At 51.3% G+C, this 27030-nt stretch overlaps 2 protein-coding genes across 3 annotated transcripts in view; one reads left to right on the top strand and one right to left on the bottom strand.

The window, feature by feature from the left end:
• The window catches only part of TPGS2 (tubulin polyglutamylase complex subunit 2), a 35158-nt gene extending 13666 nt beyond the window's left edge, over positions 1-21492 (bottom strand). Inside the window, exons 1-5 of the mRNA XM_060236242.1 lie at positions 21326-21492; positions 18563-18642; positions 8827-8914; positions 2399-2530; positions 624-743 (exon numbers count right to left, since the gene is read on the bottom strand). Of these exons, the coding sequence (XP_060092225.1) occupies positions 624-743; positions 2399-2530; positions 8827-8914; positions 18563-18642; positions 21326-21401 (496 nt within the window). The 5' untranslated portion in view covers positions 21402-21492. The remainder of the gene's footprint in view (positions 1-623; positions 744-2398; positions 2531-8826; positions 8915-18562; positions 18643-21325) is intronic.
• Positions 21493-21799: 307 nt separating this feature from the next.
• The window catches only part of KIAA1328 (KIAA1328 ortholog), a 447944-nt gene continuing 442713 nt past the window's right edge, over positions 21800-27030 (top strand). The window contains exon 1 of one of the 2 annotated variants that reach the window (XM_060236224.1): positions 21800-21881. In XM_060236224.1, coding sequence (XP_060092207.1) covers positions 21824-21881 — 58 coding nt within the window. In that variant the 5' untranslated portion in view covers positions 21800-21823. The remainder of the gene's footprint in view (positions 21882-27030) is intronic. The other variant, XM_060236223.1, reaches the window with a different exon arrangement.

Genomic DNA, 27030 nt, shown 5'->3' with positions numbered 1-27030 from the left:
GACACAGAGTGTTGGAGTGGAGGGGCCATTGGCCTGATCCAACAGGGCTTCTCTTATGTTCTTCTGTGACACAGAGTGTTGGACTGGATAGGCCATTGGCCTGATCCAACAGGGCTTCTCTTATGGTCTTATGTGACACAGAGTGTTGGACTGGAGGGGCCACTGGCCTGATCCAACAGGGCTTCTCTTATGTTCTTATGTGACACAGAGTGTTGGACTGGAGGGGCCACTGGCCTGATCCAACAGGGCTTCTCTTATGGTCTTATGTGACACAGAGTGTTGGACTGGAGGGGCCATTGGCCTGATCCAACAGGGCTTCTCTTATGTTCTTATGTGACACAGAGTGTTGGACTGGAGGGGCCATTGGCCTGATCCAACATGGCTTCTCTTACGTTCTTATGTGGCACAGAGTGTTGGACTGGAGGGGCCACTGGCCTGATCCAACAGGGCTTCTCTTATGGTCTTAATTAACAAAGCACAAATAAGAGGAGAGGGTGTGTCTGGCATATTTGGGAGGGGGCACTGCCCTGACAGCCCTTGCCCGCGTAGGCCAAGCCCAAACAGACCTGGAATTTCTCCAAGCAGGGCTAGACTGAAACCAGCAGTGGGCCTTTGGAGCATACCGGGTTTGGTGTTCTTGTACACGAGGCAGACCTTCCCGTTCCCGCCGCATGAGTCTAATTCGAAGATCAAACTGCGGGAGTCCAAGTGAGGCTTCTCTGGTTCGTCCTCGTTTCCTTTTTCTAGGGGGGAAAAAAGGGAGAGTCCTGGGCACAAACTCATTTTATTTTTTTTACAGTCCCTCTTTCTCACTGGGACTCAAGATGGGTCACACAGAGTGAGTCAAGACAACTGAAGGATGGGTCCTTCAATCAACAGCAGCTAGATCTACAAATGCTACATAAAGGGCTTTGGTAGGGCCACTAATGCCTGAAAGGGCTAAACGGTGAAGTTTTTGACAGTGCTCCATTGCGCTTTGTCCCTTCCTAACGCCGGCTTGGTTAGGATGGATTACATGATTGGAAGTTTCCCAGTCTTCCAGTTTATGCAAAAGATATTTACTATAGAGTTTTGCAGCTCTATTCAACAGGCTTATGGGGCGATAATTTTTTTTGGGGGGGCTGCCTTATCGCCTTTCTTGTGGACGATGCTTTTAAGTCTTTTTTAATCATTAAGCTCTTAAGTTTCTATTGTGATGGCCTTTGGCTATAAACAATAAATATTTCTGCTCTGCTCCTTCAATCGATAGTTGCGGAAATAGCAGGAAGGCTGCACACAGAAGTACCAAAACAAGCCCAAAGGCAAACAACCACAACAAAAGCTGCATAGTATTTGTAGCGCTGGATGACAAAACTTAGGATTTATTACATAAATAAGTTCCGGGATGCTGGCCATTGATGCTTGACTCTTTGTAAATTATGCGATTTACAACGAGAAAAATCAAAATAGGTTACAATATAGATTTGGAAGAATGGGAACAACTATGGAAGCGTAACATAAAACTGATGAAACCAGCAGAACTGAAAGAGAATTTATATAAAATGGTCTATAGATGGTACCTTACGCCCGATAGGTTGGCAAAAATCTATCCTACATACTCCAACAAATGTTGGAAATGTCTAGAAGCTAAAGGCTCCCTGTTTCATATATGGTGGAAATGTAAGCATGCTAAAAAATATTGGTCACAAGTTAATATTTGGATCCAAAAAATTTTAAAAATGCAAATTAACCATGTGCCGGAATTGTATTTGTTAAATATCTGTAGACAAAGCTTGCCTCTTTCTAAATTGAAACTGTTACTGTATATAGTTACCACAGCTAGAATTTTGTATGCCAAATATTGGAAAAATGGGAAAACTCCCAATAGAGATGAATTTATTAACAAATTGTTGGAAGCCGCAGAATCTGACCTAATGTCCACAAGATTAAGAAACGGCAATGTGCAAAAATGTCAAGAGGAATGGGACCCTATTTATAAATGGGTTAAAAGCAGAGGTGTCGGATCGGAGTAACCATGGGGTTTTCCCCCCTTTGCCTTTTTTGATGCTTAACTCTCTCCATCTCCCAGTGTGTATGGTTGGGTAGATGTTAGTTGTTAGATGTTAGTTTGCAGTTGATTGTTTGTATCTATCTTGATTGTGGTTTGTGAGAGATGATTGTTTATGTATTCTCTGTCTATTTTTATTTTATTTCTTTGTCTTTTCCTTTATTTGTATTATTTCTTCTTAATAAAACTTTAAAATTTAAAAAAAAAAAAGAGAAAAATCAAAATAGATGGATAACTGCCCAGTCAGACCGAGGGAGTGCAGCCCAGAGAGGCTAAGCGGAAGACAGTAAAATTAGACGGATATTTTTAATGGGGGCAGGGAACCAATGTTGACGGCCAGGCAGACGCTACCTCCTTCCTCGTCGGTGTCCTCCAAGTCGGCGAGAGTTGGCGCGTTGGGCAGGGTGTAAGCCAGCGCGGTGCTCAGCCGGGTGAGCTTGGAGATGCTGTTGATCGTCATGGAGCCCAGGGGCATTGGGTTGTCTGCAGGACAGAGTGGGGGGGGGGGGGCTAAGTCAACAGGGCTAGGAAAAGGGCACCAAAAAGCAGCAGAAGGGGCCGTGGAATGAACCCAGCCTTTTGCAGAATCTGAGTTTTCTTTTCCATATTTTAAAAAAGAAACGTCTACCCTCTAGTTCCGTAAAAATACAGCCGATAGCGGGAAGTCTTAAGGCTTAACTAGGCAAGATGGCGTCTCCATGGTGGACATGGACAGGCCATCTGAAAGCTAGGAGACTACGCAGGGGTGAAATTCTAGCAGGAGCTCTATTTGCATATTAGGCCATACCCCCCTGATGTAGCCAATCCTCCAAGAGCATACGAAAGAGAGCCTTGTCAGCTCTTGGAGGATTGGCTACCTCAGGGGCGTGTGGCCCAATATGCAAATGGAGCTCCTGCTAGACTTCCAACCCTGGAGTTTAGTATTTGAAGGAGCACCACGGGGACTGAGTCAATGAGCCTTCCTGAGAGCCGATGTGGTGTAGCAGTTAATGCAGCAGTTTGTGGAGGGACAGTGGCTCCATGGTAGAGCATCTGCTGGGTAAGCAGAAGGTCCCAGGTTCAATCCCCGGCATCTCCAACTAAAAAGGGTCCAGGCAAGTAGGCATGAAAAACCTCAGCTGGAGACCCTGGAGAGCCATGAATGGGGCTGTGGCTCAGTGGTAGAGCATCTGCTTGGTAAGCAGAAGGTCCCAGATTCAATCCCCAGCATCTCCAACTCAAAAGGGTCCAGGCAAGTAGGCATGAAAAAACTCAGCTTGGACCCTGGAGAGCCATGAATGGGGCTGTGGCTCAGTGGTAGAGCATCTGCTTGGTAAGCAGAAGGTCCCAGATTCAATCCCCGGCATCTCCAACTAAAAAGGGTCCAGGCAAGTAGGTGTGAAGAACCTCAGCTTGAGACCCTGGAGAGCCATGAATGGAGCTGTGGCTCAATGGTAGAGCATCTGCTTGGGAAGCAGAAGGTCCCAGGTTCAATCCCCGGCATCTCCTAAAAAGGGTCCAGGCAAATAAGCATGAAAAACCTCAGCTGGAGACCCTGGAGAGCCATGAATGGGGCTGTGGCTCAGTGGTAGAGCAACTGCTGGGTAAGCAGAAGGTCCCAGGTTCAATTCCCGGCATCTCCCACTAAAAAGGGTCCAGGCAAGTAGGTGTGAAAAACCTCAGCTTGAGACCCTGGAGAGCCATGAATGGGGCTGTGGCTCAGTGGTAGAGCATCTGCTTGGGAAGCAGAAGGTCTCAGGTTCAATCCCCGGCATCTCCCACTAAAAAGGGTCCAGGCAAGTAGGCGTGAATAACCTCAGCTGGAGACCCTGGAGAGCCATGAATGGGGCTGTGGCTCAGTGGTAGAGCATCTGCTTGGTAAGCAGAAGGTCCCAGGTTCAATCCCCGGCATCTCCCACTAAAAAGGGTCGAGGCAAGTAGGCGTGAAAAACCTCAGCTTGAGACCCTGGAGAGCCATGAATGGGGCTGTGGCTCAATGGTAGAGCATCTGCTTGGGAAGCAGAAGGTCTCAGGTTCAATCCCCGGCATCTCCCACTAAAAAGGGTCCAGGCAAGTAGGCGTGAATAACCTCAGCTTGAGACCCTGGAGAGCCATGAATGGGGCTGTGGCTCAGTGGTAGAGCATCTGCTTGGTAAGCAGAAGGTCCCAGGTTCAATCCCCGGCATCTCCCACTAAAAAGGGTCCAGGCAAGTAGGCGTGAATAACCTCAGCTGGAGACCCTGGAGAGCCATGAATGGGGCTGTGGCTCAGTGGTAGAGCATCTGCTTGGTAAGCAGAAGGTCCCAGGTTCAATCCCCGGCATCTCCCACTAAAAAGGGTCCAGGCAAGTAGGCGTGAATAACCTCAGCTTGAGACCTTGGAGAGCCATGAATGGGGCTGTGGCTCAGTGGTAGAGCATCTGCTTGGTAAGCAGAAGGTCCCAGGTTCAATCCCCGGCATCTCCCACTAAAAAGGGTCCAGGCAAGTAGGCGTGAATAACCTCAGCTGGAGACCCTGGAGAGCCATGAATGGGGCTGTGGCTCAGTGGTAGAGCATCTGCTTGGTAAGCAGAAGGTCCCAGGTTCAATCCCCGGCATCTCCCACTAAAAAGGGTCCAGGCAAGTAGGCGTGAATAACCTCAGCTGGAGACCCTGGAGAGCCATGAATGGGGCTGTGGCTCAGTGGCAGAGCATCTGCTTGGGAAGCAGGAGGTCCCAGGTTCAATCCCCGGCATCTCCCACTAAAAAGGGTCCAGGCAAGTAGGCATGAAGAACCTCAGCTTGAGACCCTGGAGAGCCATGAATGGGGCTGTGGCTCAGTGGCAGAGCATCTGCTTGGGAAGCAGGAGGTCCCAGGTTCAATCCCCGGCATCTCCCACTAAAAAGGGTCCAGGCAAGTAGGCATGAAGAACCTCAGCTGGAGACCCTGGAGAGCCATGAATGGGGCTGTGGCTCAGTGGCAGAGCATCTGCTTGGGAAGCAGGAGGTCCCAGGTTCAATCCCCGGCATCTCCCACTAAAAAGGGTCCAGGCAAGTAGGCATGAAGAACCTCAGCTTGAGAACCTGGAGAGCCATGAATGGGGCTGTGGCTCAGTGGCAGAGCATCTGCTTGGGAAGCAGAAGGTCCCAGGTTCAATCCCCGGCATCTCCCACTAAAAAGGGTCCAGGCAAGTAGGCGTAAATAACCTCAGCTGGAGACCCTGGAGGGCCATGAATGGGGCTGTGGCTCAGTGGTAGAGCATCTGCTTGGTAAGCAGAAGGTCCCAGGTTCAATCCCCGGCATCTCCCACTAAAAAGGGTCCAGGCAAGTAGGCGTGAATAACCTCAGCTTGAGACCTTGGAGAGCCATGAATGGGGCTGTGGCTCAGTGGCAGAGCATCTGCTTGGGAAGCAGGAGGTCCCAGGTTCAATCCCCGGCATCTCCCACTAAAAAGGGTCCAGGCAAGTAGGCATGAAGAACCTCAGCTTGAGACCCTGGAGAGCCATGAATGGGGCTGTGGCTCAGTGGCAGAGCATCTGCTTGGGAAGCAGGAGGTCCCAGGTTCAATCCCCGGCATCTCCCACTAAAAAGGGTCCAGGCAAGTAGGCATGAAGAACCTCAGCTGGAGACCCTGGAGAGCCATGAATGGGGCTGTGGCTCAGTGGCAGAGCATCTGCTTGGGAAGCAGGAGGTCCCAGGTTCAATCCCCGGCATCTCCCACTAAAAAGGGTCCAGGCAAGTAGGCATGAAGAACCTCAGCTTGAGAACCTGGAGAGCCATGAATGGGGCTGTGGCTCAGTGGCAGAGCATCTGCTTGGTAAGCAGAAGGTCCCAGGTTCAATCCCCGGCATCTCCCACTAAAAAGGGTCCAGGCAAGTAGGCGTGAATAACCTCAGCTGGAGACCCTGGAGAGCCATGAATGGGGCTGTGGCTCAGTGGCAGAGCATCTGCTTGGGAAGCAGGAGGTCCCAGGTTCAATCCCCGGCATCTCCCACTAAAAAGGGTCCAGGCAAGTAGGCATGAAGAACCTCAGCTTGAGACCCTGGAGAGCCATGAATGGGGCTGTGGCTCAGTGGCAGAGCATCTGCTTGGGAAGCAGGAGGTCCCAGGTTCAATCCCCGGCATCTCCCACTAAAAAGGGTCCAGGCAAGTAGGCATGAAGAACCTCAGCTGGAGACCCTGGAGAGCCATGAATGGGGCTGTGGCTCAGTGGCAGAGCATCTGCTTGGGAAGCAGGAGGTCCCAGGTTCAATCCCCGGCATCTCCCACTAAAAAGGGTCCAGGCAAGTAGGCATGAAGAACCTCAGCTTGAGAACCTGGAGAGCCATGAATGGGGCTGTGGCTCAGTGGCAGAGCATCTGCTTGGGAAGCAGAAGGTCCCAGGTTCAATCCCCGGCATCTCCCACTAAAAAGGGTCCAGGCAAGTAGGCGTAAATAACCTCAGCTGGAGACCCTGGAGGGCCATGAATGGGGCTGTGGCTCAGTGGTAGAGCATCTGCTTGGTAAGCAGAAGGTCCCAGGTTCAATCCCCGGCATCTCCCACTAAAAAGGGTCCAGGCAAGTAGGCGTGAATAACCTCAGCTTGAGACCTTGGAGAGCCATGAATGGGGCTGTGGCTCAGTGGCAGAGCATCTGCTTGGGAAGCAGGAGGTCCCAGGTTCAATCCCCGGCATCTCCCACTAAAAAGGGTCCAGGCAAGTAGGCATGAAGAACCTCAGCTTGAGACCCTGGAGAGCCATTAATGGGGCTGTGGCTCAGTGGCAGAGCATCTGCTTGGGAAGCAGGAGGTCCCAGGTTCAATCCCCGGCATCTCCCACTAAAAAGGGTCCAGGCAAGTAGGCATGAAGAACCTCAGCTGGAGACCCTGGAGAGCCATGAATGGGGCTGTGGCTCAGTGGCAGAGCATCTGCTTGGGAAGCAGGAGGTCCCAGGTTCAATCCCCGGCATCTCCCACTAAAAAGGGTCCAGGCAAGTAGGCATGAAGAACCTCAGCTTGAGAACCTGGAGAGCCATGAATGGGGCTGTGGCTCAGTGGCAGAGCATCTGCTTGGGAAGCAGAAGGTCCCAGGTTCAATCCCCGGCATCTCCCACTAAAAAGGGTCCAGGCAAGTAGGCGTAAATAACCTCAGCTGGAGACCCTGGAGGGCCATGAATGGGGCTGTGGCTCAGTGGTAGAGCATCTGCTTGGTAAGCAGAAGGTCCCAGGTTCAATCCCCGGCATCTCCCACTAAAAAGGGTCCAGGCAAGTAGGCGTGAAGAACCTCAGCTTGAGACCTTGGAGAGCCATGAATGGGGCTGTGGCTCAGTGGCAGAGCCATTGTCAGTCTAAGTAGACAAGACTGACTTTGATGGACCCAGGGTCTGATTCAGTAGAAGGCAGCTTCGTATATTCATTTAGGTTCCATGCCTGGACTATGATCTGACAGAACGAGGTTCGAATCTCCACTTACACCATGGAAGCTTGCTGGGTGACCCTTGGCCAGTTGCGTTCTCTCAGCCTAATCTATCTCACGGGGTTGTTGTGAGGGTGAAATGGAGGAGAGGGGAATGACGTCAGCCACTTGGGGTCGCCACGAGGGAGAGAAAGGAAATAAAATAATAATAAGAATCAGGTGTCCTGGCTGGATTGGCTGAAGGTGGCCTCTCCCTGGCATAGGAAGCCTGGAAACGGCTTTGAGGCCATCACACTTTGGTCACGTTATCAGAAGATCAGTCACCAGAAAACACAACAATGCTAGGAAAAGTAGGAGGCAGCAGGAAGAAGACTGCAGATTTATACCTCGCCCTTCTCTCTTAATCAGAGTCTCAAAGTGGCTTACAATCTCCTTTATCTCCTTCCCTCACAACAGGGGCTGTTGTGAGAGGGCTCTCCCAGAAGCTGCCCTTTCGAGAACAGAGTCTCAGAGCGGCCTACAATCTCCTTTCCCTTCCTCCCCCACAACAGACACCCTGTGAGGCAGGTGGAGCTGAGAGAGCTCTCCCAGAAGCTGCCCTTTCGAGGACAGCGTCTCAGAGCGGCCTACAATCTCCTTTCCCTTCCTCCCCCACAACAGACACCCTGTGAGGCAGGTGGAGCTGAGAGAGCTCTCCCAGAAGCTGCCCTTTCGAGGACAGCGTCTCAGAGCGGCCTACAATCTCCTTTCCCTTCCTCCCCCACAACAGACACTCTATGAGGCAGGTGGAGCTGAGAGAGCTCTTCCAGAAGCTGCCCTTTCGAGGACAGAGTCTCAGAGCGGCCTACAATTATGTATTTTTAATTTAACTAACTGGTTTTTATATGTTTAATTTTAATTGTTAAATCCAAAGTTTTATTATTTATGTTAACGTATGAGCTGTTGTTAGCCGCCCTGAGCCGCCTAGGTGGGGAGGGCGGGATAGAAATAAAAGCTATTATTATTATTATTACAATCTCCTTTCCCTTCCTCCCCCACAACAGACACCCTGTGAGGTAGTGAGGCTGAGAGAGCTCTCCCAGAAGCTGCCCTTTCGAGGACAGCATCTCAGAGCAGCCTACAATCTCCTTTCCCTTCCTCCTCCACAACAGACACCCTGTGAGGTGGGTGGGCTGAGAGAGCTCTCCCAGAAGCAGTCCTTTCAAGGACAACCTCTGCCAGAGCTATGGCTGACCCAAGGCCATTCTAGCAGGTGCAAGTGTAGGAGTGGGAAATCAAACCTGGCTCTCCCAGATAAGAGTCCACACACTTCACCACTACACCAAGCTGGGGCAGAGCGATGCTGGCGGACGGCAAGGACAGAAAGCAACCGCTTCATCTGGCAGAAACGCAAAGGTGCACAGAGACCAAAGCCTGCGGCAAGCTGACCGTCCATCTTGATGCTCCAGGTCATGTGGAAGCCGTCCATCATCAGGTAGAAGTTCTTCAAATCCTCCGGAAGGACGCAGCCATTTTTCTGCAAAAGCCAGAGGGGAGAGAAGACCAGAGACTGCTGGGGAGTCCGAGCGAAGACTGGCTACACCAAACAGAGTCAGCTGATGGGGGCGGGGCGTGCAGGGCCATGCTCTTTCTCACCTGGGGATTGGCAACCCTATCCACCAGGCATGTGAGGTGCAGATGCTGGGGATTGAACCTGGGACCTTCTGCTTCCCAAGCAGATGCTCTACCACTGAGCCACAGCCCCATTCATGCCTCTCCAGGGTCTCAAGCTGAGGTTTTTGACGCCTACTTGCCTGGACCCTTTTTAGTTGGAGATGCCAGGGATTGAACCTGGGACCTTCTGCTTCCCAAGCAGATGCTCTACCACTGAGCCACCGTCCCTCCCTCCTTCTAATAGAACTGATTATATATATATGTATTTTTAAATGTTGTACGTCGCCCTGAGCCTGGCGCTAGCTGGGACAGGGTGATTCATCAAATGTAAGAAATAATAATAATAATAAAAATTAACATGACCCCTTCCTCTAAAGCTCTTTGGAAGAATGTCCTATTTGCATGCAAAGGCAATAACTGGAGAGGGTGAGACCTAGTGTGTCTTTATGGAAAGGATAGGTCCCCTGTGCAAGCACCAGTCGTTTCTGACTCTGGGGTGACGTTGCTTTCACAACGTTTTCACGGTGGACTTTTTACAGGGTGGTTTGCCATTGCCTTCCCCAGACCTCTACACTTTCCCCCCAGCAAGCTGGGGACTCCTTTTACCAACCTCGGAAGGATGGAAGGCTGAGTCAACCTTGGGACGGCTACCTGAACCAGCTTGCGCTGGGATCGAACTCAGTACTGCAGCTTTACCACTCTGCGCCACGGTGAACATATGAAGCTGCCTTCTACTGAATCAGACCCTCGGTCCATCTAAGTCAGTATTGTCTTCTCAGACTGGCAGCGGCTCTCCAGGGTCTCAAGCTGAGGCTTTTCACACCTATTTGCCTGGACCCTTTTTTGGAGATGCCAGGGATCGAACCTGGGACCTTCTGCTTCCCAAGCAGATGCTCTACCACTGAGCCACCGTCCCTCCCCAAATGGGTCAGTTCATGCAGAAAGAGATGGCTCTACAGAAAAGTGACAAAAGGAAAAAAAAACGTACAAGAGTTCATGGCTGCAGAGAAAACTCCCCAAGGATCAGCAGGGGCCTGCCAGCTATTTCGGAAGCATTCCAGGGATTCCACAGCAAAGACCCCCTGAGCTGCGGGCTTGTGAGGTCCTGACCCCCCGAAGCCAGCGAGAGGGGGGCAAGGTCAGCGTCTAGCAGTGCCTGGCTCCCAGAAGCCCCTGGGGCACGTGAACTGGCTGAGAACATTCCATGCCCATGGAGGGTTCCGGGGCCCCTTCCCTGGGCCTGCTTTTCAGGCATCAGAGGGGCGGTCTTCATCCAAGACCTCAGTGCAGAGGAAGTCAGTTTACTCTGGCCTTTTCCCTGCTCTGGTGGGTCAGGCACACTCAGGCCTGGACAGCATCGCGGCTTTCCATTCTCTGGCCGGGATACGTGTGTGTGTGTGTGTGTGTGGCAGCGACAAGAGTTGCACCACAAGCTGAAGTTGAACAGGTAAAGCGTCTCCAAAGCAGTTTCGGGGAAAGCATCCCGTTTCATTTCTGCTTGAGGAGCAGTTGTGAAAGATGCAAAAGCCCTGCTAGGAAAACGGGGGCCTGCCCTGCTTCCCCCTGGCGCTAAGTAGAAAAAGAAGTAGTTATTGGATTTATATCCCACTCTTCACTCAGAGTGGCTCACAGTCTCCTTTACCTTCCTCCCCCACGACAGACACCTTGTGAAGCGGGTGGGGCTGAGAGAGCTCTCCCAGAAGTTGCCCTTTCAAGGACAGCTCTGGAGAGCCAGTTTGGTGTAGTGGTTAAGTGTGTGGACTCTTATCTGGGAGAACCGGGTTTGTTTCCCCACTCCTCCACTTGCACCTGCTAGCATGGCCTTGGGTCAGCCATAGCTCTGGCAGAGGTTGTCCTTGAAAGGGCAGCTGCTGGGAGAGCCCTCTCCAGCCCCACCCACCTCACAGGGTGTCTGTTGTGGGGGATGAAGGTAAAGGAGATTGTGAGCCGCTCTGAGACTCTTTGGGCGGGATATAAATCCAATACCTTCTTCTTCTTCTGCCAGAGCTATGGCTGACTCAAGGCCATTCCAGCAGCTGCAAGTGGAGGAGCCGAGAATCAAACCCGGTTCTCCCAGATAAGAGTCCGCACACTTAACCACTACACCAGGGGTGGCCAACGGTAGCTCGCCAGATGTTTTTTGCCTACAACTCCCATCAGCCCCAGCTGGAATAGCCAATGGCTGCGGCTGATGAAGATATTGGATTTATATCCCGCCCTCCACTCCGAAGAGTCTCAGAGCGGCTCACAATCTCCTTTACCTTCCTCCCCCACAACAAACACCCTGTGAGGTGGGTGGGGCTGGAGAGGGCTCTCACAGCTGCTGCCCTTTCAAGGACAACCTCTGCCAGAGCTATGGCTGACCCAAGGCCATTCCAGCAGGTGCAAGTGGAGGAGTGGGGAATCAAACCCGGTTCTCCCAGATAAGAGTCTGCACACTTAACCACTACACCAAACTGGCTGATGGGAGTTGTAAGCAAAAAACATCTGGAGAGCTACCATTGGCCACCCCTGCACTACACCAAACTGGCCTTCCCCTCCCTCCATGTCAGCTCCTGCAGCCTGTTCTGCAGCTATGTCATCAAGAAGACGGAGTGGATCATGGCATCTTGGACGAAAAAGGGGCTGGCTCGTGATCTCTGCATGGTTTAGCCTCTCCGAGCCAGTTTGGTGTAGTGGTTAAGTGTGCAGACTCTTATCTGGGAGAACCGGGTTTGTTTCCCCACTCCTCCACTTGCACCTGCTGGAATGGCCTTGGGTCAGCCATAGCTCTGGCAGAGGTTGTCCTTGAAAGGGCAGCTGCTGTGAGAGCCCTCTCAGCCCTACCCACCTCACAGGGTGTCTGTTGTGGGGGAGGAAGAGAAAGGAGATTGTGAGCCGCTCTGAGACTCTTTGGGTGGGATATAAATCCAATATCTTCTTCTTCTGCCAGAGCTATGGCTGACTCAAGGTCATTCCAGCAGGTGCAAGTGGAGGAGTTGTAGGCAAAAAACATCTGGAGAGCTACCGTTGGCCACCCCTGGTGTAGTGGTTAAGTGTGCAGACTCTTATCTGGGAGAACCGGGTTTGATTCCCCACTCCTCCACTTGCACCTGCTGGAATGGCCTTGGGTCAGCCATAGCTCTGGCAGAGGTTGTCCTTGAAAGGGCAGCTGCTGTGACAGCCCTTTCAGCCCTACCCACCTCACAGGGTGTCTGTTGTGGGGGAGGAAGGGAAAGGAGATTGTGAGGCGCTCTGAGACCCTTCGGAGTGGAGGGCGGGATATAAATCCAATATCTTCTTCTTCGAGCCACTTCAGCATATTCCGTGCGGATTTCATACTTGTCTTTCAGTGATTCTTACAGCAACCCTGTAGGGAAGGTCAATATTATTCAGATACAAGCTGGGAGCCTTTGAGGAATCATGGAGTTGGAAGGCACCTCTGAGGTCATCTAGTCCAACCCCCTGCACAATGCAGGAAATTCACAACTACCCCTCCACACCCCCGGTGACCCCTGCTCCATGCCCAGAAGACAGCCATCTGGAGTTTGGCATCCCTGTCTGCCACAGTGAGAACATAACAGATCCTGGGCCCCTCCAGCTCTCCATTTTTTATGTTTTGTGTTTCCAGCTATTGCTTGCCCTGCGCAACTTCAAAAGCCAATGGAATGCTTGTTGAATACTTGAAGGTGCCTTAGATTGAATCAGACCCCCAGCCCATCAAGCGAAAGAAGATATTGGATTTATATCCCGCCCTACACTCTGAATCTCAGAGCAGCTTACAATCTCCTCTACCTCCCCCGCCCCCAACAGACACCCTGTGAGGTGGGTGGGGCTGAGAGAGCTCTCCCAGAAGCTGCCCTTTCAAGGACAGCTCTGCAAGTTATGGCTGACCCAAGGCCATTCCGGCAGCTGCAAGTGGAGGAGTGGGAAATCGGACTCGGTTCTCCCAGGTAAGAGTCTGCACACTTAACCACTACACCAAACTGGCTCTCCAGAGGAAAATATTGGATTTATACCCCACACTTCACTCTGAATCTCAAAGTCTCGGAGTAGCTCACAGTCTCCTTTACCTTCCACCCCCACAACAGACACCCTCTGAGGTGGGTGGGGCTGAGAGAGCTCTTCCAGAAGCTGCCCTTTCAAGGACAACTCTGCCAGAACTATGGCTAACCCAAGGCCATTCCAGCAGCTGCAAGTGGAGGAGTGGGGAATCAAACCCGGTTCTCCCAGATAAGAGTCCGCACACTTAACCACTACACCAAACTGGCTCTCCCAGAAGCTGCCCTTTCAAGGACAGTGTTAGGGCTATGGCTGACCCAAGGCCATTCCAGAAGCTGCAAGTGGAGGAGTGGGGAATCAAACCCGGTTCTCCCAGATAAGAGTCCATGCACTTAACCACTATACCAAACTGGTTCTCAAGGTTAGTATTTATCTGCTCAGGCTGGCAGCAACTCTCTTGGGTCTCAAGCACAGAAGAAGTTGTTTCCTCACCACCCTATTGCCTAGTCCTTTCAACTGGAGATGCCGGGGATTGAACATGCGACCTTCTGCTTCCCAAGCAGATGCTCTACCACTGAGCCACAGCCCCATTCATGGCTCTCCGGGGTCTCAAGCTGAAGTTTTTTACACCTATTTGCCTGGACCCTTTTTAGTTGGAGATGACGGGGATTGAACCTGGTACCTTCTGCATGCCAAGCAGATGCCCTAGTGATGAGCCACTGAGGTCTTTCCCATCACCTCCTGCCTGGTCCTTCTAACTGGAGATGCTGAGGATTGAACCTGGGACCTTCTGCATGCCAAGCAGATGCCCTAGTGATGAGCCACTGAGGTCTTTCCCATCACCTCCTGCCTGGTCCTTCTAACTGGAGATGCTGAGGATTGAACCTGGGACCTTCTGCATGCCAAGCAGAGGCTCTTCCACTAAGCCATGGCTCCTACCAGAGAAAACAGGGGGGAGACACAAAGACTTCAGCTCATCAAGGACAGCGATGACCTAATCCCCCAGCACTATCCATTCCTGTAGAATTTATCACTCGCCTCCAGCGCTGTCCCCAGCCCAGTTCGCCCTTCGCTTTTCTGCCCGGATGGATCCCGGCGCCTGCATGGAGCGTCCGTCCGTCGCCCCGGGCGTCTCTGCTCAGGCATTCCTGTCGGCCTGCGTCACGTCTGATCTCCTGGGCTGCTGTCCCCGGACCTTTGCGCCAAGCGGGCTGACCTTAACAGGTCTAACATCCTCCCTCCCGTCTGCCCAGCTGTTTGGTGTCACTGCCCTGTTGGATGACACGGCCCTAAAATTCTGCCTTCTGGAAAAAGACCTACAGCCCAGACTCTCGGCAGGAGCGTCAGGAGAAGGAGGGACCTGCGGGAAGCGGCTCTGGGGAAGGCAAAAAAGGGAACAGCAGGTCAGACTTTTGTTATTTCTTTCGCTTCGTCTGTATTGGAAAGGAAAGGTCCCCTGTGCAAGCACCACTCGTTTCCGACTCTGGGGTGACATCACATCATGATGTTTTCACGGTAGACTTTTGACAGCGTGGTTTGCCATTGGTTTCCCCAGTCATCTACACTTCCCCCCCAGCAAGCTGGGGACTCCTTTTACTGACCTCGGAAGGGTGGAAGGCTGAGTCAACCTCAAGCCGGCTACCTGAAAACCCAGCTTCCGCCGGGGATCGAACTCAGGTCGTGAGCAGAGCTTAGGACTGCAGTACTGCAGCTTGAACACTCTGCGCCATGGGGCTGTATTACAGGCCCGGAAATGCCCAAAAAAAGCAAAAAGAAGGGGGGAGCTCCAGAATCCTTTAACAACAGACACTTTCAAAACTTTCACATCAGGCCTTTTTTGTAGCAGGAACTCCTTTGCATATTAGGCCACTCCCACCTGATGCAGATATAAAGAATCTCGGGACGCTTTAAAAACTGACCAGTTTATTTGCATTTGTTAAATTTGTTAGACTGCCTTGTGCCATCTTAAGAGGCAAACGGAGAGCCTTTTAAGGTTCTGCAAAGGCTCTTCTTGACTAACCAATCTCAGATTTGTGAGGAAATCCATTAGCAAATTTGAGCATTTTGCTAGTCTTCAAGGGACCGTTGAACTCTCAGTCATTGTGGCTGCAGCCGGCGGCCAAAGACAGTTCTTCTTCACGTAATGTGTATGAACTTCAAGAAATTCAGCACTGAAAAGAGCAAAAGGATTTGACTGGTTTATGATGAATGGCTGCCTTTGTCGTATTGAGCTATGGAAGCTCCATGGCTCCCCCTTCTGTCCAGAGCGGGTACCTCTCTGAATACCAGGGTGCCAGACACAGAAAACAGAGAAGGGCCTAACTCTGGGTTAGGAATGACCAGGAGACTTTGGGAGCAGAACCTGGGGAGGGAAGAGACCTCAGTTGGGTATATAATGCCAGAGTCCACCCTCCAAAACAGCCATTTTCTCCCCGGGAACCAATCTTGGTCGTCTGGAGATGAGTTCAAACGGCAATCGCCGGGTGTCAGCCGGAGGTTAGCGATCCGATTTCAGGCCTCACTCACAAGCTTATTGGAGGGATCTAGCGGTCTGCTCTTGAAAACAGAGCACTGGGTTAGAAGCAGCGTTCCCTCTAAGCTGAGTTGGTGTGAGCTAGCTCACAGGGGGGGGGGGGTTTAGCCTCCGGCTCACACGTTTCTGTCTCGGCTCAGGAAACATGGCCCCAGAGCGAGTTATTTTCTGCAGTAGCTCGCAATTTTAATGCCAGTAGCTCACAAAGTAGGATTTTCGCCCACAGGACTTCACAGCTTAGCGAGAGTATGGGATAGAACAAAGGTAGCCAAACTGTGGCTCTTTAACACATATTGTGTGGCTCTTGAAGCCCCCACCATCCCGTCAGCTGGCTTGGTCTCTTTAAAGCCAAGCTAGCCAGTGGCTTGGATAATGCATTTAAAGTTAAAGTTGCCTTCCTTCCTTCCTCCCTGCCTGCCTTTCTTCCTTCCTCCCTTCCTTCCTTCTTTCCTTTTTTTCTTCCTTCCTTCCTTCCTCCCTCCTTTCCTTCCTTTTTTCCTTCCTTCCTGCCTTTCTTCCTTCCTCCCTCCTTTCCTTCCTTCCTCCCTCCCTTCCTTTTTTTCTTCCTTCCTCCCTCCTTTCCTCCCTCCCTCCCTTCCTCCTTTCCTTCCTTCCTTCCTCCCTCCCTCCCTTCCTTCCCTCCCTTCCTCCTTTCCTTCCTTTTTTCCTTCCTTCCCTCCTTCCTCCCTCCTTTCCTTCCTTCCTTCCTCCCTCCCTCTTCCTTTTTTTCTTCCTCCCTCCCTCCTTTCCTCCCTCCTTCCTTCCTTCCTTCCTTCCTTCCTTCCTTCCTTCCTTCCTTCCTTCCTTCCTTCCTCCCTCCCTCCTGATGTTCCTGCCTTGCAGCTCTCCAACATCTGACATTTATTCTGTGTGGCTCTTACATTAAGCAAGTTTGGCCACCCCTGGGATAGAACAACTGGCGATGGCTGGATCTTATGTTCTTATGCTAGGAGGCAACGTAGGTGGCAGGCCTCCGTCTCTGTGCCCTGTTGTTGGAACTGGTTAGCTGCGGTATGAGAGACGCCCCTGAATCGGTCTGGATCACTGGCCTGATCCAGCAAGGTTCTACTTATGTTCTCAAAATCTGGCAGTATCTTTCTTATGTGTTCATTTCCTCTGTTCACAATTCTCATGTTTCCCCCCACTGCTGTGCCAAATTCCCGGCCAGTTCCACGTTTCTAGAATCCAAATTCCAACTGCAGTGTTTATTGGATGTTACATCCCATCGACTGTATTAAGAACGTAAGATAACATAAGAGAAGCCGCGTCGGATCAGGCCAGTGGCTCGCCTATTCCAACACAGAGTGGCCAAAAAACCCCCAGGTGCCATCAGGAAGTCAGGAGACTAGAAGCCCTCTCACTAATGCCCCCCAAACACCAAAAATCCAGAGCATCACTTGTCTCAGACAGAGTGTTCCATATATACTCTGTGGCTCCATAAATTCATGTAATCCCCTTTTGAAGCCGTTTATGCTTGCAGCTGCCTCCACCTCCTGTGGCAGTGAATTCCACTTGTTAATCACCCTTTGGGTGAAGAAGTACTTCCTTTTATCCGTTCTAACACGACTGCTAAGCCATTTCATTGAGCGTCCATGAGTTCTTGTATTGAGAGAAAGGGAGAAAAGGACTTCTTTCTCTACCTTCTCTGTCTCATGCACAATCTTGTAAACCTCTATCATGTCACCCAAGCCGACTGTGGCTCACTGGTAGAGCATCTGCTTGGCATGCAGAAGGTCCCTGGTGCAATCCCTGGCATCTCCAGTTAAAAAGACCAGGCAGGAGGTGATGCAAAAATCTCTCTGCCCAACTCTGGAGAGAAGAAGAAGAAGATGATATTGGATTTATATCCCGCCCTCCACTCCAAATATGAGCGGCTCACAATCTCCTTTCCCTTCCTCCCCCACAACAGACACCCTGTGAGGTAGATGAAGATATTGGATTTATATCCCGCCCTCCACTCCGAATCTGAGCGGCTCACAATCTCCTTTCCCTTCCTCCCCCACAACAGACACCCTGTGAGGTAGATGAAGATATTGGATTTATATCCCGCCCTCCACTCCGAAGAGTCTCAGAGCGGCTCACAATCTCCTTTACCTTCCTCCCCAACAACAGACACCCTGTGAGGTAGATGAAGATATTGGATTTATATCCCGCCCTCCACGCCGAAGAGTCTCAGAGGGGCTCACAATCTCCTTTCCCTTCCTCCCCCACAACAGACACCCTGTGAGGTAGATGAAGATATTGGATTTATATCCCGCCCTCCACTCCGAAGAGTCTCAGAGCGGCTCACAATCTCCTTTCCCTTCCTCCCCCACAACAGACACCCTGTGAGGTAGATGAAGATATTGGATTTATATCCCGCCCTCCACGCCGAAGAGTCTCAGAGTGGCTCACAATCTCCTTTACCTTTCTCCCCCACAACAGACACCCTGTGAGGTAGATGAAGATACTGGATTTATATCCTGCCCTCCACGCCGAAGAGTCTCAGAGGGGCTCACAATCTCCTTTCCCTTCCTCCCCCACAACAGACACCCTGTGAGGTAGATGAAGATATTGGATTTATATCCCGCCCTCCACGCCGAAGAGTCTCAGAGCGGCTCACAATCTCCTTTCCCTTCTTCCCCCACAACAGACACCCTGTGAGGTGGGTGGGGCTGGAGAGGGCTCTCCCAGCAGCTGCAAGTGGAGGAGTGGGGAATCAAACCTGGTTCTCCCAGATAAGAGTCCACGCACTTAACCACTACGCTGAACTGGCAACTGCAAGTCTGAGTAGACAATACTGAACTTGATGGACCAAGGCTCTGATTCAATATGAGGCAGCTTCAGATATTCACGTGTCCATGCAATATGCCTTAAGTCCCAGTAAGGAAGGCGGATAAAGGAAGTGCATAAAGTAGAAGTTCAAATTAAAGAGCTCAGTTCAGAAAACCTTATGCTAGAATAAAAAACATGAATCTGTCCCCTCCTGAACCAGCCCACAAACACCCACCCACCTACCTGCTCCCACGAAACAATCGTGTGCCGTTCTGCTGGCTCCTTCTCTACGAACGTCACTTCAGTCACTCCTGGAGAAGCTTCTAGAAAAAAGGGAAAGCATGGCTTTGTCATTCAGGGGTGGGTAGTCTAAGACAGACAAAGAAATGGGAGAGGATTTCCAACTAAATCCACAGCTGGTCTGCATCTGGCACTGGTGTTCTTGTATCGGGACTTGCGACGGGAGCCGTTGATGCTCCAGCGAACCTTTTCTAGAGGCCAAAAGGCCCATGATTCTGAAATGACACAGATGGAAATCCGAGCGTCGTTTGGGTCTTTAAAAAACGGCCATGGGGGTGAAGAGGTGGTATGTATTGGAGGCACGAGGCTGAGGAAGGAGGACTAAAGTCACCCCATGCTCCCAGGGTCCTTTTTTATTATTTCATTTATTACTTTAAATTTATATCCCACCCTCTCTGCAAGCGGGCTCAGGGCAGCTAACAATCGATTACACAAAACAATTTAAAACCAATACAATACATTTAAAACGTTTTGTGGTGCTATGCGCTTTTGTGGTGCTATACGCTTTGATATGGCGGGATCCTTCTATTTTGAACTAACTATTGAACTATTGAACAGTTCCTTCTATTTTGAACTAACTATTGAACAGTTAATTGAGCTGGGAGCAGAAGCAGGAAATGAGGAGAGGGGCTCTTTAATATCCTTTTGTCTGTGCGGGAGCCTTAAGCGACGATTCTCAGATTTCTTGCTAAATTCCGCTCTGCTTCCACATGCTATATCTTGCCCTCTTTTATTGGGTTGCCTTTGTAACCTGCGTTATATACGGAGGCCGGACAGAAACAACACTGCGTTAAGAGACTGGGTTTATACCCCACCCTTTGCTAACCAAGAGTCTCAGAGCAGCTTACAAATCTCCTTCCCTTTCCCCTCTCCACAACAGACATCCTGTGAGGTAGGTGGGGCTGAGGGAGCTCTGACAGAACTGTTCTTGAGAGAACACATCTGAGAGAACCTGTGACTGACCCAAGATCACATCAGCAGGTGCATGTGGAGGAGTGGGGAATCAAACCCGGTTCCCCCAGATAAGAGTCTGCGCACTTAACCACTACACCAAACTGGCTCCGGAGTTTTGGAGGTGCGAACTAGAGACTGAGAAATAGACAGGCACCCCATAGAGCAAGTGCGGGTATCTGGGCTTGATTTCCCATGTTTTCTCACCAAGAGCAATAGGAAAGTATAGCCATAAAATATCAGAGAAGCAGACCCCTGGCCACATTGCAAATGCAAGAAGAAAGACAGCAGGTGCAAGTCTTTGAAGCATCAAAGGCTAAGATGGTAAAAAAAAAATCCTGTTAGGTCATTTAGTTCATCCCCTTTGGCTCTCTGCAGAAGAAATATCTGTCTCTCTTTCCCCACCTTCATGCTTAAATCATTTCGTTCTGGCCTGACATACAAATCTCTCTCTCAACTTTACGGGCCAACCACAACTTCCCAAAGAGAGGCACTGACAAGGTGACAGATGATCAACAGAATAAATTTGGTCCTTCTGAGATCAAAGAAAAGGGACAGGGCGGGCTGGAGAAAGATTCTGCAAGGCACTGGCCATGGGAAAATGTAGCAGGCAGAAGAACTGGCGGCTTCTAAAAGAGTCCAAGTCAGATCCTAGATCAAACGAGAAACTCTGTGTGGAAAGTTCAGTTAAAAATATCTCTGGGGCACTGTTCCCTCTAAACTGAGTTAGTATGAGCTAGCTCACAGTTAGCTTCCTGCTCACACCATTTTGCCTTGGCTCAGGAAAAAATAGCTTCAGAGCAAGGTAATTTATGCAGGAGTTCATAACTTTAATGCCAATAGCTCACAAAGTACAATTCTTGCTCACAAGACTTCACAATTACTGTTAAAAAAACAACCTTAAAACAGCATTAGCACTTGTTGGTCTTCAAGGTGCTTTCTTTGTATTTCTCCCATGGGATCCAGGGAACTGGGCAAAGGAAGCTCTGGCTCTTTCCTTCCTTCCCCCAGGGGACCAGGAGGGGGAGGAGCCTCAGCCAATAGAAGGAAGAGAGGCTTGACTCAGTAGCTCTGCTGTGCGACTGTGATAGCCTGCCTCCTCCCCAAGGGAGGAGCCTCAGCCAATGGAGAAAACAGAGTCCTTGCTCTGTAGCTCCTGTGTGATTGAGCATGCCTGGCAAAGCAAGCTGTGATGCAGAAGGAAGCAGAGGACAGCCAGTTGCCCTGTTCCAGGCTCAGCACAGGGCTCACATTTTGCAGGCAAGGCAGCTGCAATAGCCCTTTGCTGCAATGGCCATGGGTTGTTGCAGCCACCGGCCAGCTCCGAGTCTGGGGGTTACCCTGGCAACCCCGGGCCTCAAGCGTTTTAACCTTTCTTCATAGGGAAAGTGTTCCAACCCTTGAATCATGGCAACCCAGTGCGAATGAGAGAGCCTGCCTCTCCCCACTTCGTCCCCAAGGGAGGAGCCTCAGCCAATGGAGAAAACAGAGGCTTTGCACTGTAGCTCCTGTGCGATTGAGCATGCCTGGCAAAGCAAGCTGTGATGCAGAAGGAAGCAAGAGAGAGGGAGAAGGAAGCAGCCAGTTGCCCTGTTCCAGGCTCAGCACAGGGCGCACATTTTGCAGGCAAGGCAGCTGCAATAGCGCCTTGCTGCAATGGCCATGGGTTGTTGCAGCCCCCGGCCAGCTCCGAGTCTGGGGGTTACCATGGCAACCCAGGGCCTCTGGGCTTGGGCTCCGCCCCCTGTGGCTTACCTAGGATGCGGGTGACCCCCAGGGTGAGCTTGTCCAGGTAGGGCTTGATGCTGCCGCGCCCAGCCCTCTCCTCCATCCTCCTGCAGCATCAGGAGCAAGGCAACCAAAAAAGGGCACCGGTTTGAGGCGTTTTGGTCCCCGCTCGCGACCCGTAGTTTGCAGCCGCCGGGGCTTATGGAAACCGTAGTCCTCTTTCACAAGCCTAGCTTCCTCAGTTGAGCCGCAATCCCTAGAGGGAGTTGTAGTTCTTCGTGAAAGCCGCTCCGCGGGACCCCGTGGGCAAAAGGACTTCAACTCCCAGAAAGCATCGGGAGTCGAACTCGCCCGCCCCACCCGAGCGGTAGCCTCGAGTCTTCCGGGAAGGGCGGTGATAGGCTGCTTCCTCAGCCGGCGCCGTATCTGGGCAAAGCCGAGGTGAGACCAGCCAATGGGGCGCGAGAAGAGCGAGCGGTGGGCGTGGCTGGGCGGAGGGACGCTGGGAGTGGCGGTTGTTTCAAGATGGCGGATGTGGCCGCGGGGCCGAGGCCGGAAGGAGCCGCTTACTGGAGTCGGGACCGTATCCTTCCCTCAGGGGCTGTGAGGGGCGGTGGTGGCGAGGGAGCAGCGTCAGCGGCGCCGCTCGGAGTAATAACTTGGGCCCGGGAATCGTAGCAGCGCGGACAGTCCAGTTTATTAGGCGACGCTGGGCTACCTGGCGGGGTTGTTGTGAGGCACTGCGCATGCGGGGGGACTCGGAGAGCGCGAGAGGGCTCGTTGTCATGGTTACCGCGTCGTTGGGAGTCCTGTGTACAGTTTTGCACACCGCACCTCAAAAAAGGATATAGCTTTGGGAAAAGTGCAGAAAAGGGCAACTAGAATGATTAAAGGGCTGGAACACTTTCCCTATGAAGAAAGGTTGAAACGCTTAGGGCTCTTTAGCTTGGAGAAACGTCGACTGCGGGGTGACAAGATAGAGGTTTACAAGATAATGCATGGGATGGAGAAAGTAGAGAAAGAAGTACTTTTCTCCCTTTCTCACAATGCAAGAACTCGTGGGCATTCGATGAAATTGCTGACCAGACAGGTTAGAACGGATAAAAGGAAGTACTTCTTCACCCAAAGGGTGATTAACATGTGGAATTCACTGCCACAGGAGGTGGTGGCCGCCACAAGCATAGCCACCTTCAAGAGGGGATTGGATAAGCATCTGGAGCATAGGTCCATCAGTGGCTATTTGCCACAGCTTATCGTTGGAACTCTGTCTGGAGCAGTGATGCTCTGTATTCTTGGTGTTTGTGGGAGGTGGGGCACAGTGGGAGGGCTTCTAGCTCCACTGGTGGATCTCTTGATGGCACTTGGGTTTTTTGGCCACTGTGTGACACACTGTGAACTGTTGGCCTGCTCCAACATGGTTCCTCTTATGTTCTTAAGAGCAGACGTCCATGTGTGGATATTAGCTACAAGGTATAGATGGAACTCTCTGTCTGGGGCAAGTGATGATTGGTCTTCTTGGGGCTTGGGGGGACAGCAGTGGGAGGGCTACTAGTGTCTTGGCCCTTCTGATGGACCTCCTGATGTCACCTGGCTTTTTTTGGCCACTGTGTGACACAGAGTGTTGGACTGGATGGGCCATTGGCCTGATCCAAAAGGGCTTCTCTTATGTTCTTATGTGACAGAGTGTTGGTATGGAGGGGCCATTGGCCTGATCCAACAGGGCTTCTCTTATGTGACACAGAGCGTTGGACTGGAGGGGCCATTGGCCTGATCCAACAGGGCTTCTCTTATGTGACACAGAGTGTTGGACTGGAGGGGCCATTGGCCTGATCCAACAGGGCTTCTCTTATGTGACACAGGGCGTTGGACTGGAGGGGCCATTGGCCTGATCCAACAGGGCTTCGCTTATGTGACACAGAGTGTTGGACTGGATGGCCACTGGCCTGATCCAACAGGGCTTCTCTTATGTTCTTATGTGACACAGAGTGTTGGACTGGAGGGGCCACTGGCCTGATCCAACAGGGCTTCTTTTATGTACTTCTGGTGTTCGATAGCCACAAGGCATGAATGTCAGATGTTTGACGGCCACAAGATGTATGGATGGAAGGCGGGCAGGCAAATAGGTGGGGGAGGGAGAGAAGGAGAAGTGGAAAGAAAGCAACTTTAGCTTTAAATGCAACTTTGGAGAGACAAATGCCTTCTCCAAGCTGACCGATAGGGCAGTGGATGCTTTGACAGCCACACAATGTGTGTGAAAGATCCACATGTGGCTGCAGAGCTGTAGTTTGGCCACCTCTGCTTTAGTTAGTTGCACCAAGCTGGTTTATTGCTTGGGGGGATGGTAGAGATGGTAGCTTTCGGGTGGGACCTGGCTGGGGGCCCTCTGAAATTGCAGCTCATCTCTGGATGAAGAGACCCGTCCCCCTAGATGCTTTGGCGGAAGGACTGTATGATATTGTACCCCACTGCAGTGCTTATTCTAAGCTGTGGAGACTTGTGAGCGGAAATTCTTCTTTGTGAGCTGCTGGCATGAAATTTGTGAGTGAGCTATTCGGCTTCTCCATGAAGTTGTTTCCTCTGGGGCCATGCTTTCTGTGCTGAGACAAAAATGTGTGAGCCAGAGGCTAAAAAAACTGTGAGCTATCTCACACTAACTCAGCTTAAAAGGAACACTGCCCCACTGAGGTGGTGGTTCTTTCCAGGAGCCATCCCCAAATTTTCATGAATTTCCCAACCTAGATCTGGCAACACATCAGATCTCCTCCTGTTGGCCAGTGGGGGTAACTCTAGGTAGGTGGGATCTGCCTTACAAAACCTTCTGCCTCAAACACAACGCTGGCTCAGTGGTAGAGCATCTGCTTGGGAAGCAGAAGGTCCCAGGTTCAATCGCCGGCATCTCCAACTAAAAAGGGTCCAGGCAAGTAGGCGTGAAAAACCTCAGCTTGAGACCCTGGAGAGCTATGAATGGGGCTGTGGCTCAGTGGTAGAGCATCTGCTTGGTAAGCAGAAGGTCCCAGGTTCAATCCCCGGCATCTCCAACTAAAAAGGGTCCAGGCAAGTAGGCGTGAAAAACCTCAACTTGAGACCCTGGAGAGCCATGAATGGGGCTGTGGCTCAGTGGTAGAGCATCTGCTTGGTAAGCAGAAGGTCCCAGGTTCAATCGCCGGCATCTCCAACTAAAAAGGGTCCAGACAAGTAGGTGTAAAAAACCTCAGCTTGAGACCTTGGAGAGCCATGAATGGGACTGTGGCTCAGTGGTAGAGCATCTGCTTGGTAAGCAGAAGGTCCCAGGTTCAATCCCCGGCATCTCCAACTAAAAAGGGTCCAGGCAAATAGGCATGAAAAACCTCAGCTTGAGGCACTGGAGAGTCATGAATGGGGCTGTGGCTCAGTGGTAGAGCATCTGCTTGGTAAGCAGAAGGTCCCAGGTTCAATCGCCGGCATCTCCAACTAAAAAGGGTCCAGGCAAGTAGGTGTGAAAAACCTCAGCTTGAGACCCTGGAGAGCCATGAATGGGGCTGTGGCTCAGTGGTAGAGCATCTGCTTGGTAAGCAGAGGGCCCCAGGTTCAATCCCCGGCATCTCCAACTAAAAAGGGTCCAGGCAAGTAGGCGTGAAGAACCTCAGCTTGAGACCCTGGAGAACCACTGCCAGTCTAAGTAGACAAGACTGACTTTGATGGACCGAAGGTCTGATTCAGTAGAAGGCAGCTTCATATGTAACTGTTGATTGTTTGGACTGCAGTAGATTGACATGGTTATCTCTAGTAATGTTGTTTGCGTGGCACACTTTTTAACTTGCCCTTACGTTGATACTCGATAGCGCTTATGTGATTCTTCGTTCCTCTGTTTTGTCTTCACCCTGTGAGGTTGCTTAGGACTGGTGACTGAACCTGGCGCCTTCTGCACGCCAAGTGGAGGCTCTACCACTGAGCCACACTTGCATACTGTGGTGGTGGTGTGTCTTCTCTGTTAATTGATACTGGCCACCTTTGTTAAGGCAGGTTGGTGTTCTGTTTGTAGCAGTTTGAGATGCTTGCATTGTTGAGATAAATCCCGAGCACTCCAGAGAAGTGGCTGTCGGAGCTGATTTATGGCATGCTGGGGCAGGAAGTAATGAATGAAATGGTGTCTGACATAAATATGCTGGAATTTAAAGTCTCTAGAACAGGGGTGTCGAACTCATTTATTATGAGGGTCGAATCTGACATAAATGAGACCTTGTCGGGCCGGGCCGTGGGTGTCATAAAATGCAATGCCGTGTAGCAGAGATATAAACTTTATAAAGCACACAAACAAACATTTTTTTAAAAACTTAAAACATTAGCAATTGTTGGTCTTAAAGGTGCTTTCTTTGTCTGTCTCCCACGGGATCCAGTGAACTGGGCAAAGGAAGCTCTGGCTTTTTCCTTCCTTCCAGTTTGGTGTAGCCTGCCAGTTTGGAGAGCCAGTTTGGTGTAGTGGTGAAGTGTGCACCTGCTAGCATTGCCTTGGGTCAGCCATAGCTCTGGCAGAGGTTGTCCTTCAAAGGGCAGCTGCTGTGAGAGCCCTCTCCAGCCTCACCCACCTCACAGGGTGTCTGTTGTGGGGGAGGAAGGGAAAGGAGATTGTGAGCCGCTCTGAGACTCTTCGGAGTGGAGGGCGGGATATAAATCCAGTATCTTCATCTACCTCACAGGGTATCTGTTGTGGGGGAGGAAGGGAAAGGAGATTGTGAGACGCTCTGAGACTCTTCGGAGTGGAGGGCGGGATATAAATCCAATATCTTCATCTACCTCACAGGGTATCTGTTGTGGGGGAGGAAGGGAAAGGAGATTGTGAGACGCTCTGAGACTCTTCGGAGTGGAGGGCGGGATATAAATCCAATATCTTCATTTACCTCACAGGGTGTCTGTTGTGGGGGAGGAAGGGAAAGGAGATTGTGAGCCGCTCTGAGACTCTTCAGAGTGGAGGGCGGGATATAAATCCAATATCTTCATCTACCTCACAGGGTGTCTGTTGTGGGGGAGGAAGGGAAAGGAGATTGTGAGCCGCTCTGAGACTCTTCAGAGTGGAGGGCGGGATATAAATCCAATATCTTCATCTACCTCACAGGGTGTCTGTTGTGGGGGAGGAAGGGAAAGGAGATTGTGAGCCACTCTGAGACTCTTCGGAGTGGAGGGTGGGATATAAATCCAATATCTTCATCTACCTCACAGGGTGCCTGTTGTGGGGGAGGAAGGGAAAGGAGATTGTGAGCCGCTCTGAGACTCTTCGGAGTGGAGAGCGGGATATAAATCCAATATCTTCATCTACCTCACAGGGTGCCTGTTGTGGGGGAAGAAGGGAAAGGAGATTGTGAGCCGCTCTGAGACTCTTCAGAGTGGAGGGCGGGATATAAATCCAATATCTTCATCTACCTCACAGGGTGTCTGTTGTGGGGGAGGAAGGGAAAGGAGATTGTGAGCCACTCTGAGACTCTTCGGAGTGGAGGGTGGGATATAAATCCAATATCTTCATCTACCTCACAGGGTGCCTGTTGTGGGGGAGGAAGGGAAAGGAGATTGTGAGCCACTCTGAGACTCTTCAGAGTGGAGGGCGGGATATAAATCCAATATCTTCATCTACCTCACAGGGTGCCTGTTGTGGGGGAGGAAGGGAAAGGAGATTGTGAGCCGCTCTGAGACTCTTTGGAGTGGAGGGCGGGATATAAATCCAATATCTTCATCCACCTCACAGGGTGTCTGTTGTGGGG

Source organism: Heteronotia binoei, chromosome 4 (genome assembly GCF_032191835.1).
Source record: "Heteronotia binoei isolate CCM8104 ecotype False Entrance Well chromosome 4, APGP_CSIRO_Hbin_v1, whole genome shotgun sequence".
Classification (NCBI taxonomy): domain Eukaryota; kingdom Metazoa; phylum Chordata; class Lepidosauria; order Squamata; family Gekkonidae; genus Heteronotia; species Heteronotia binoei.
Note: the sequence above shows the minus strand (reverse complement) of the source record. Positions and strands in the feature narration are given on the sequence as shown.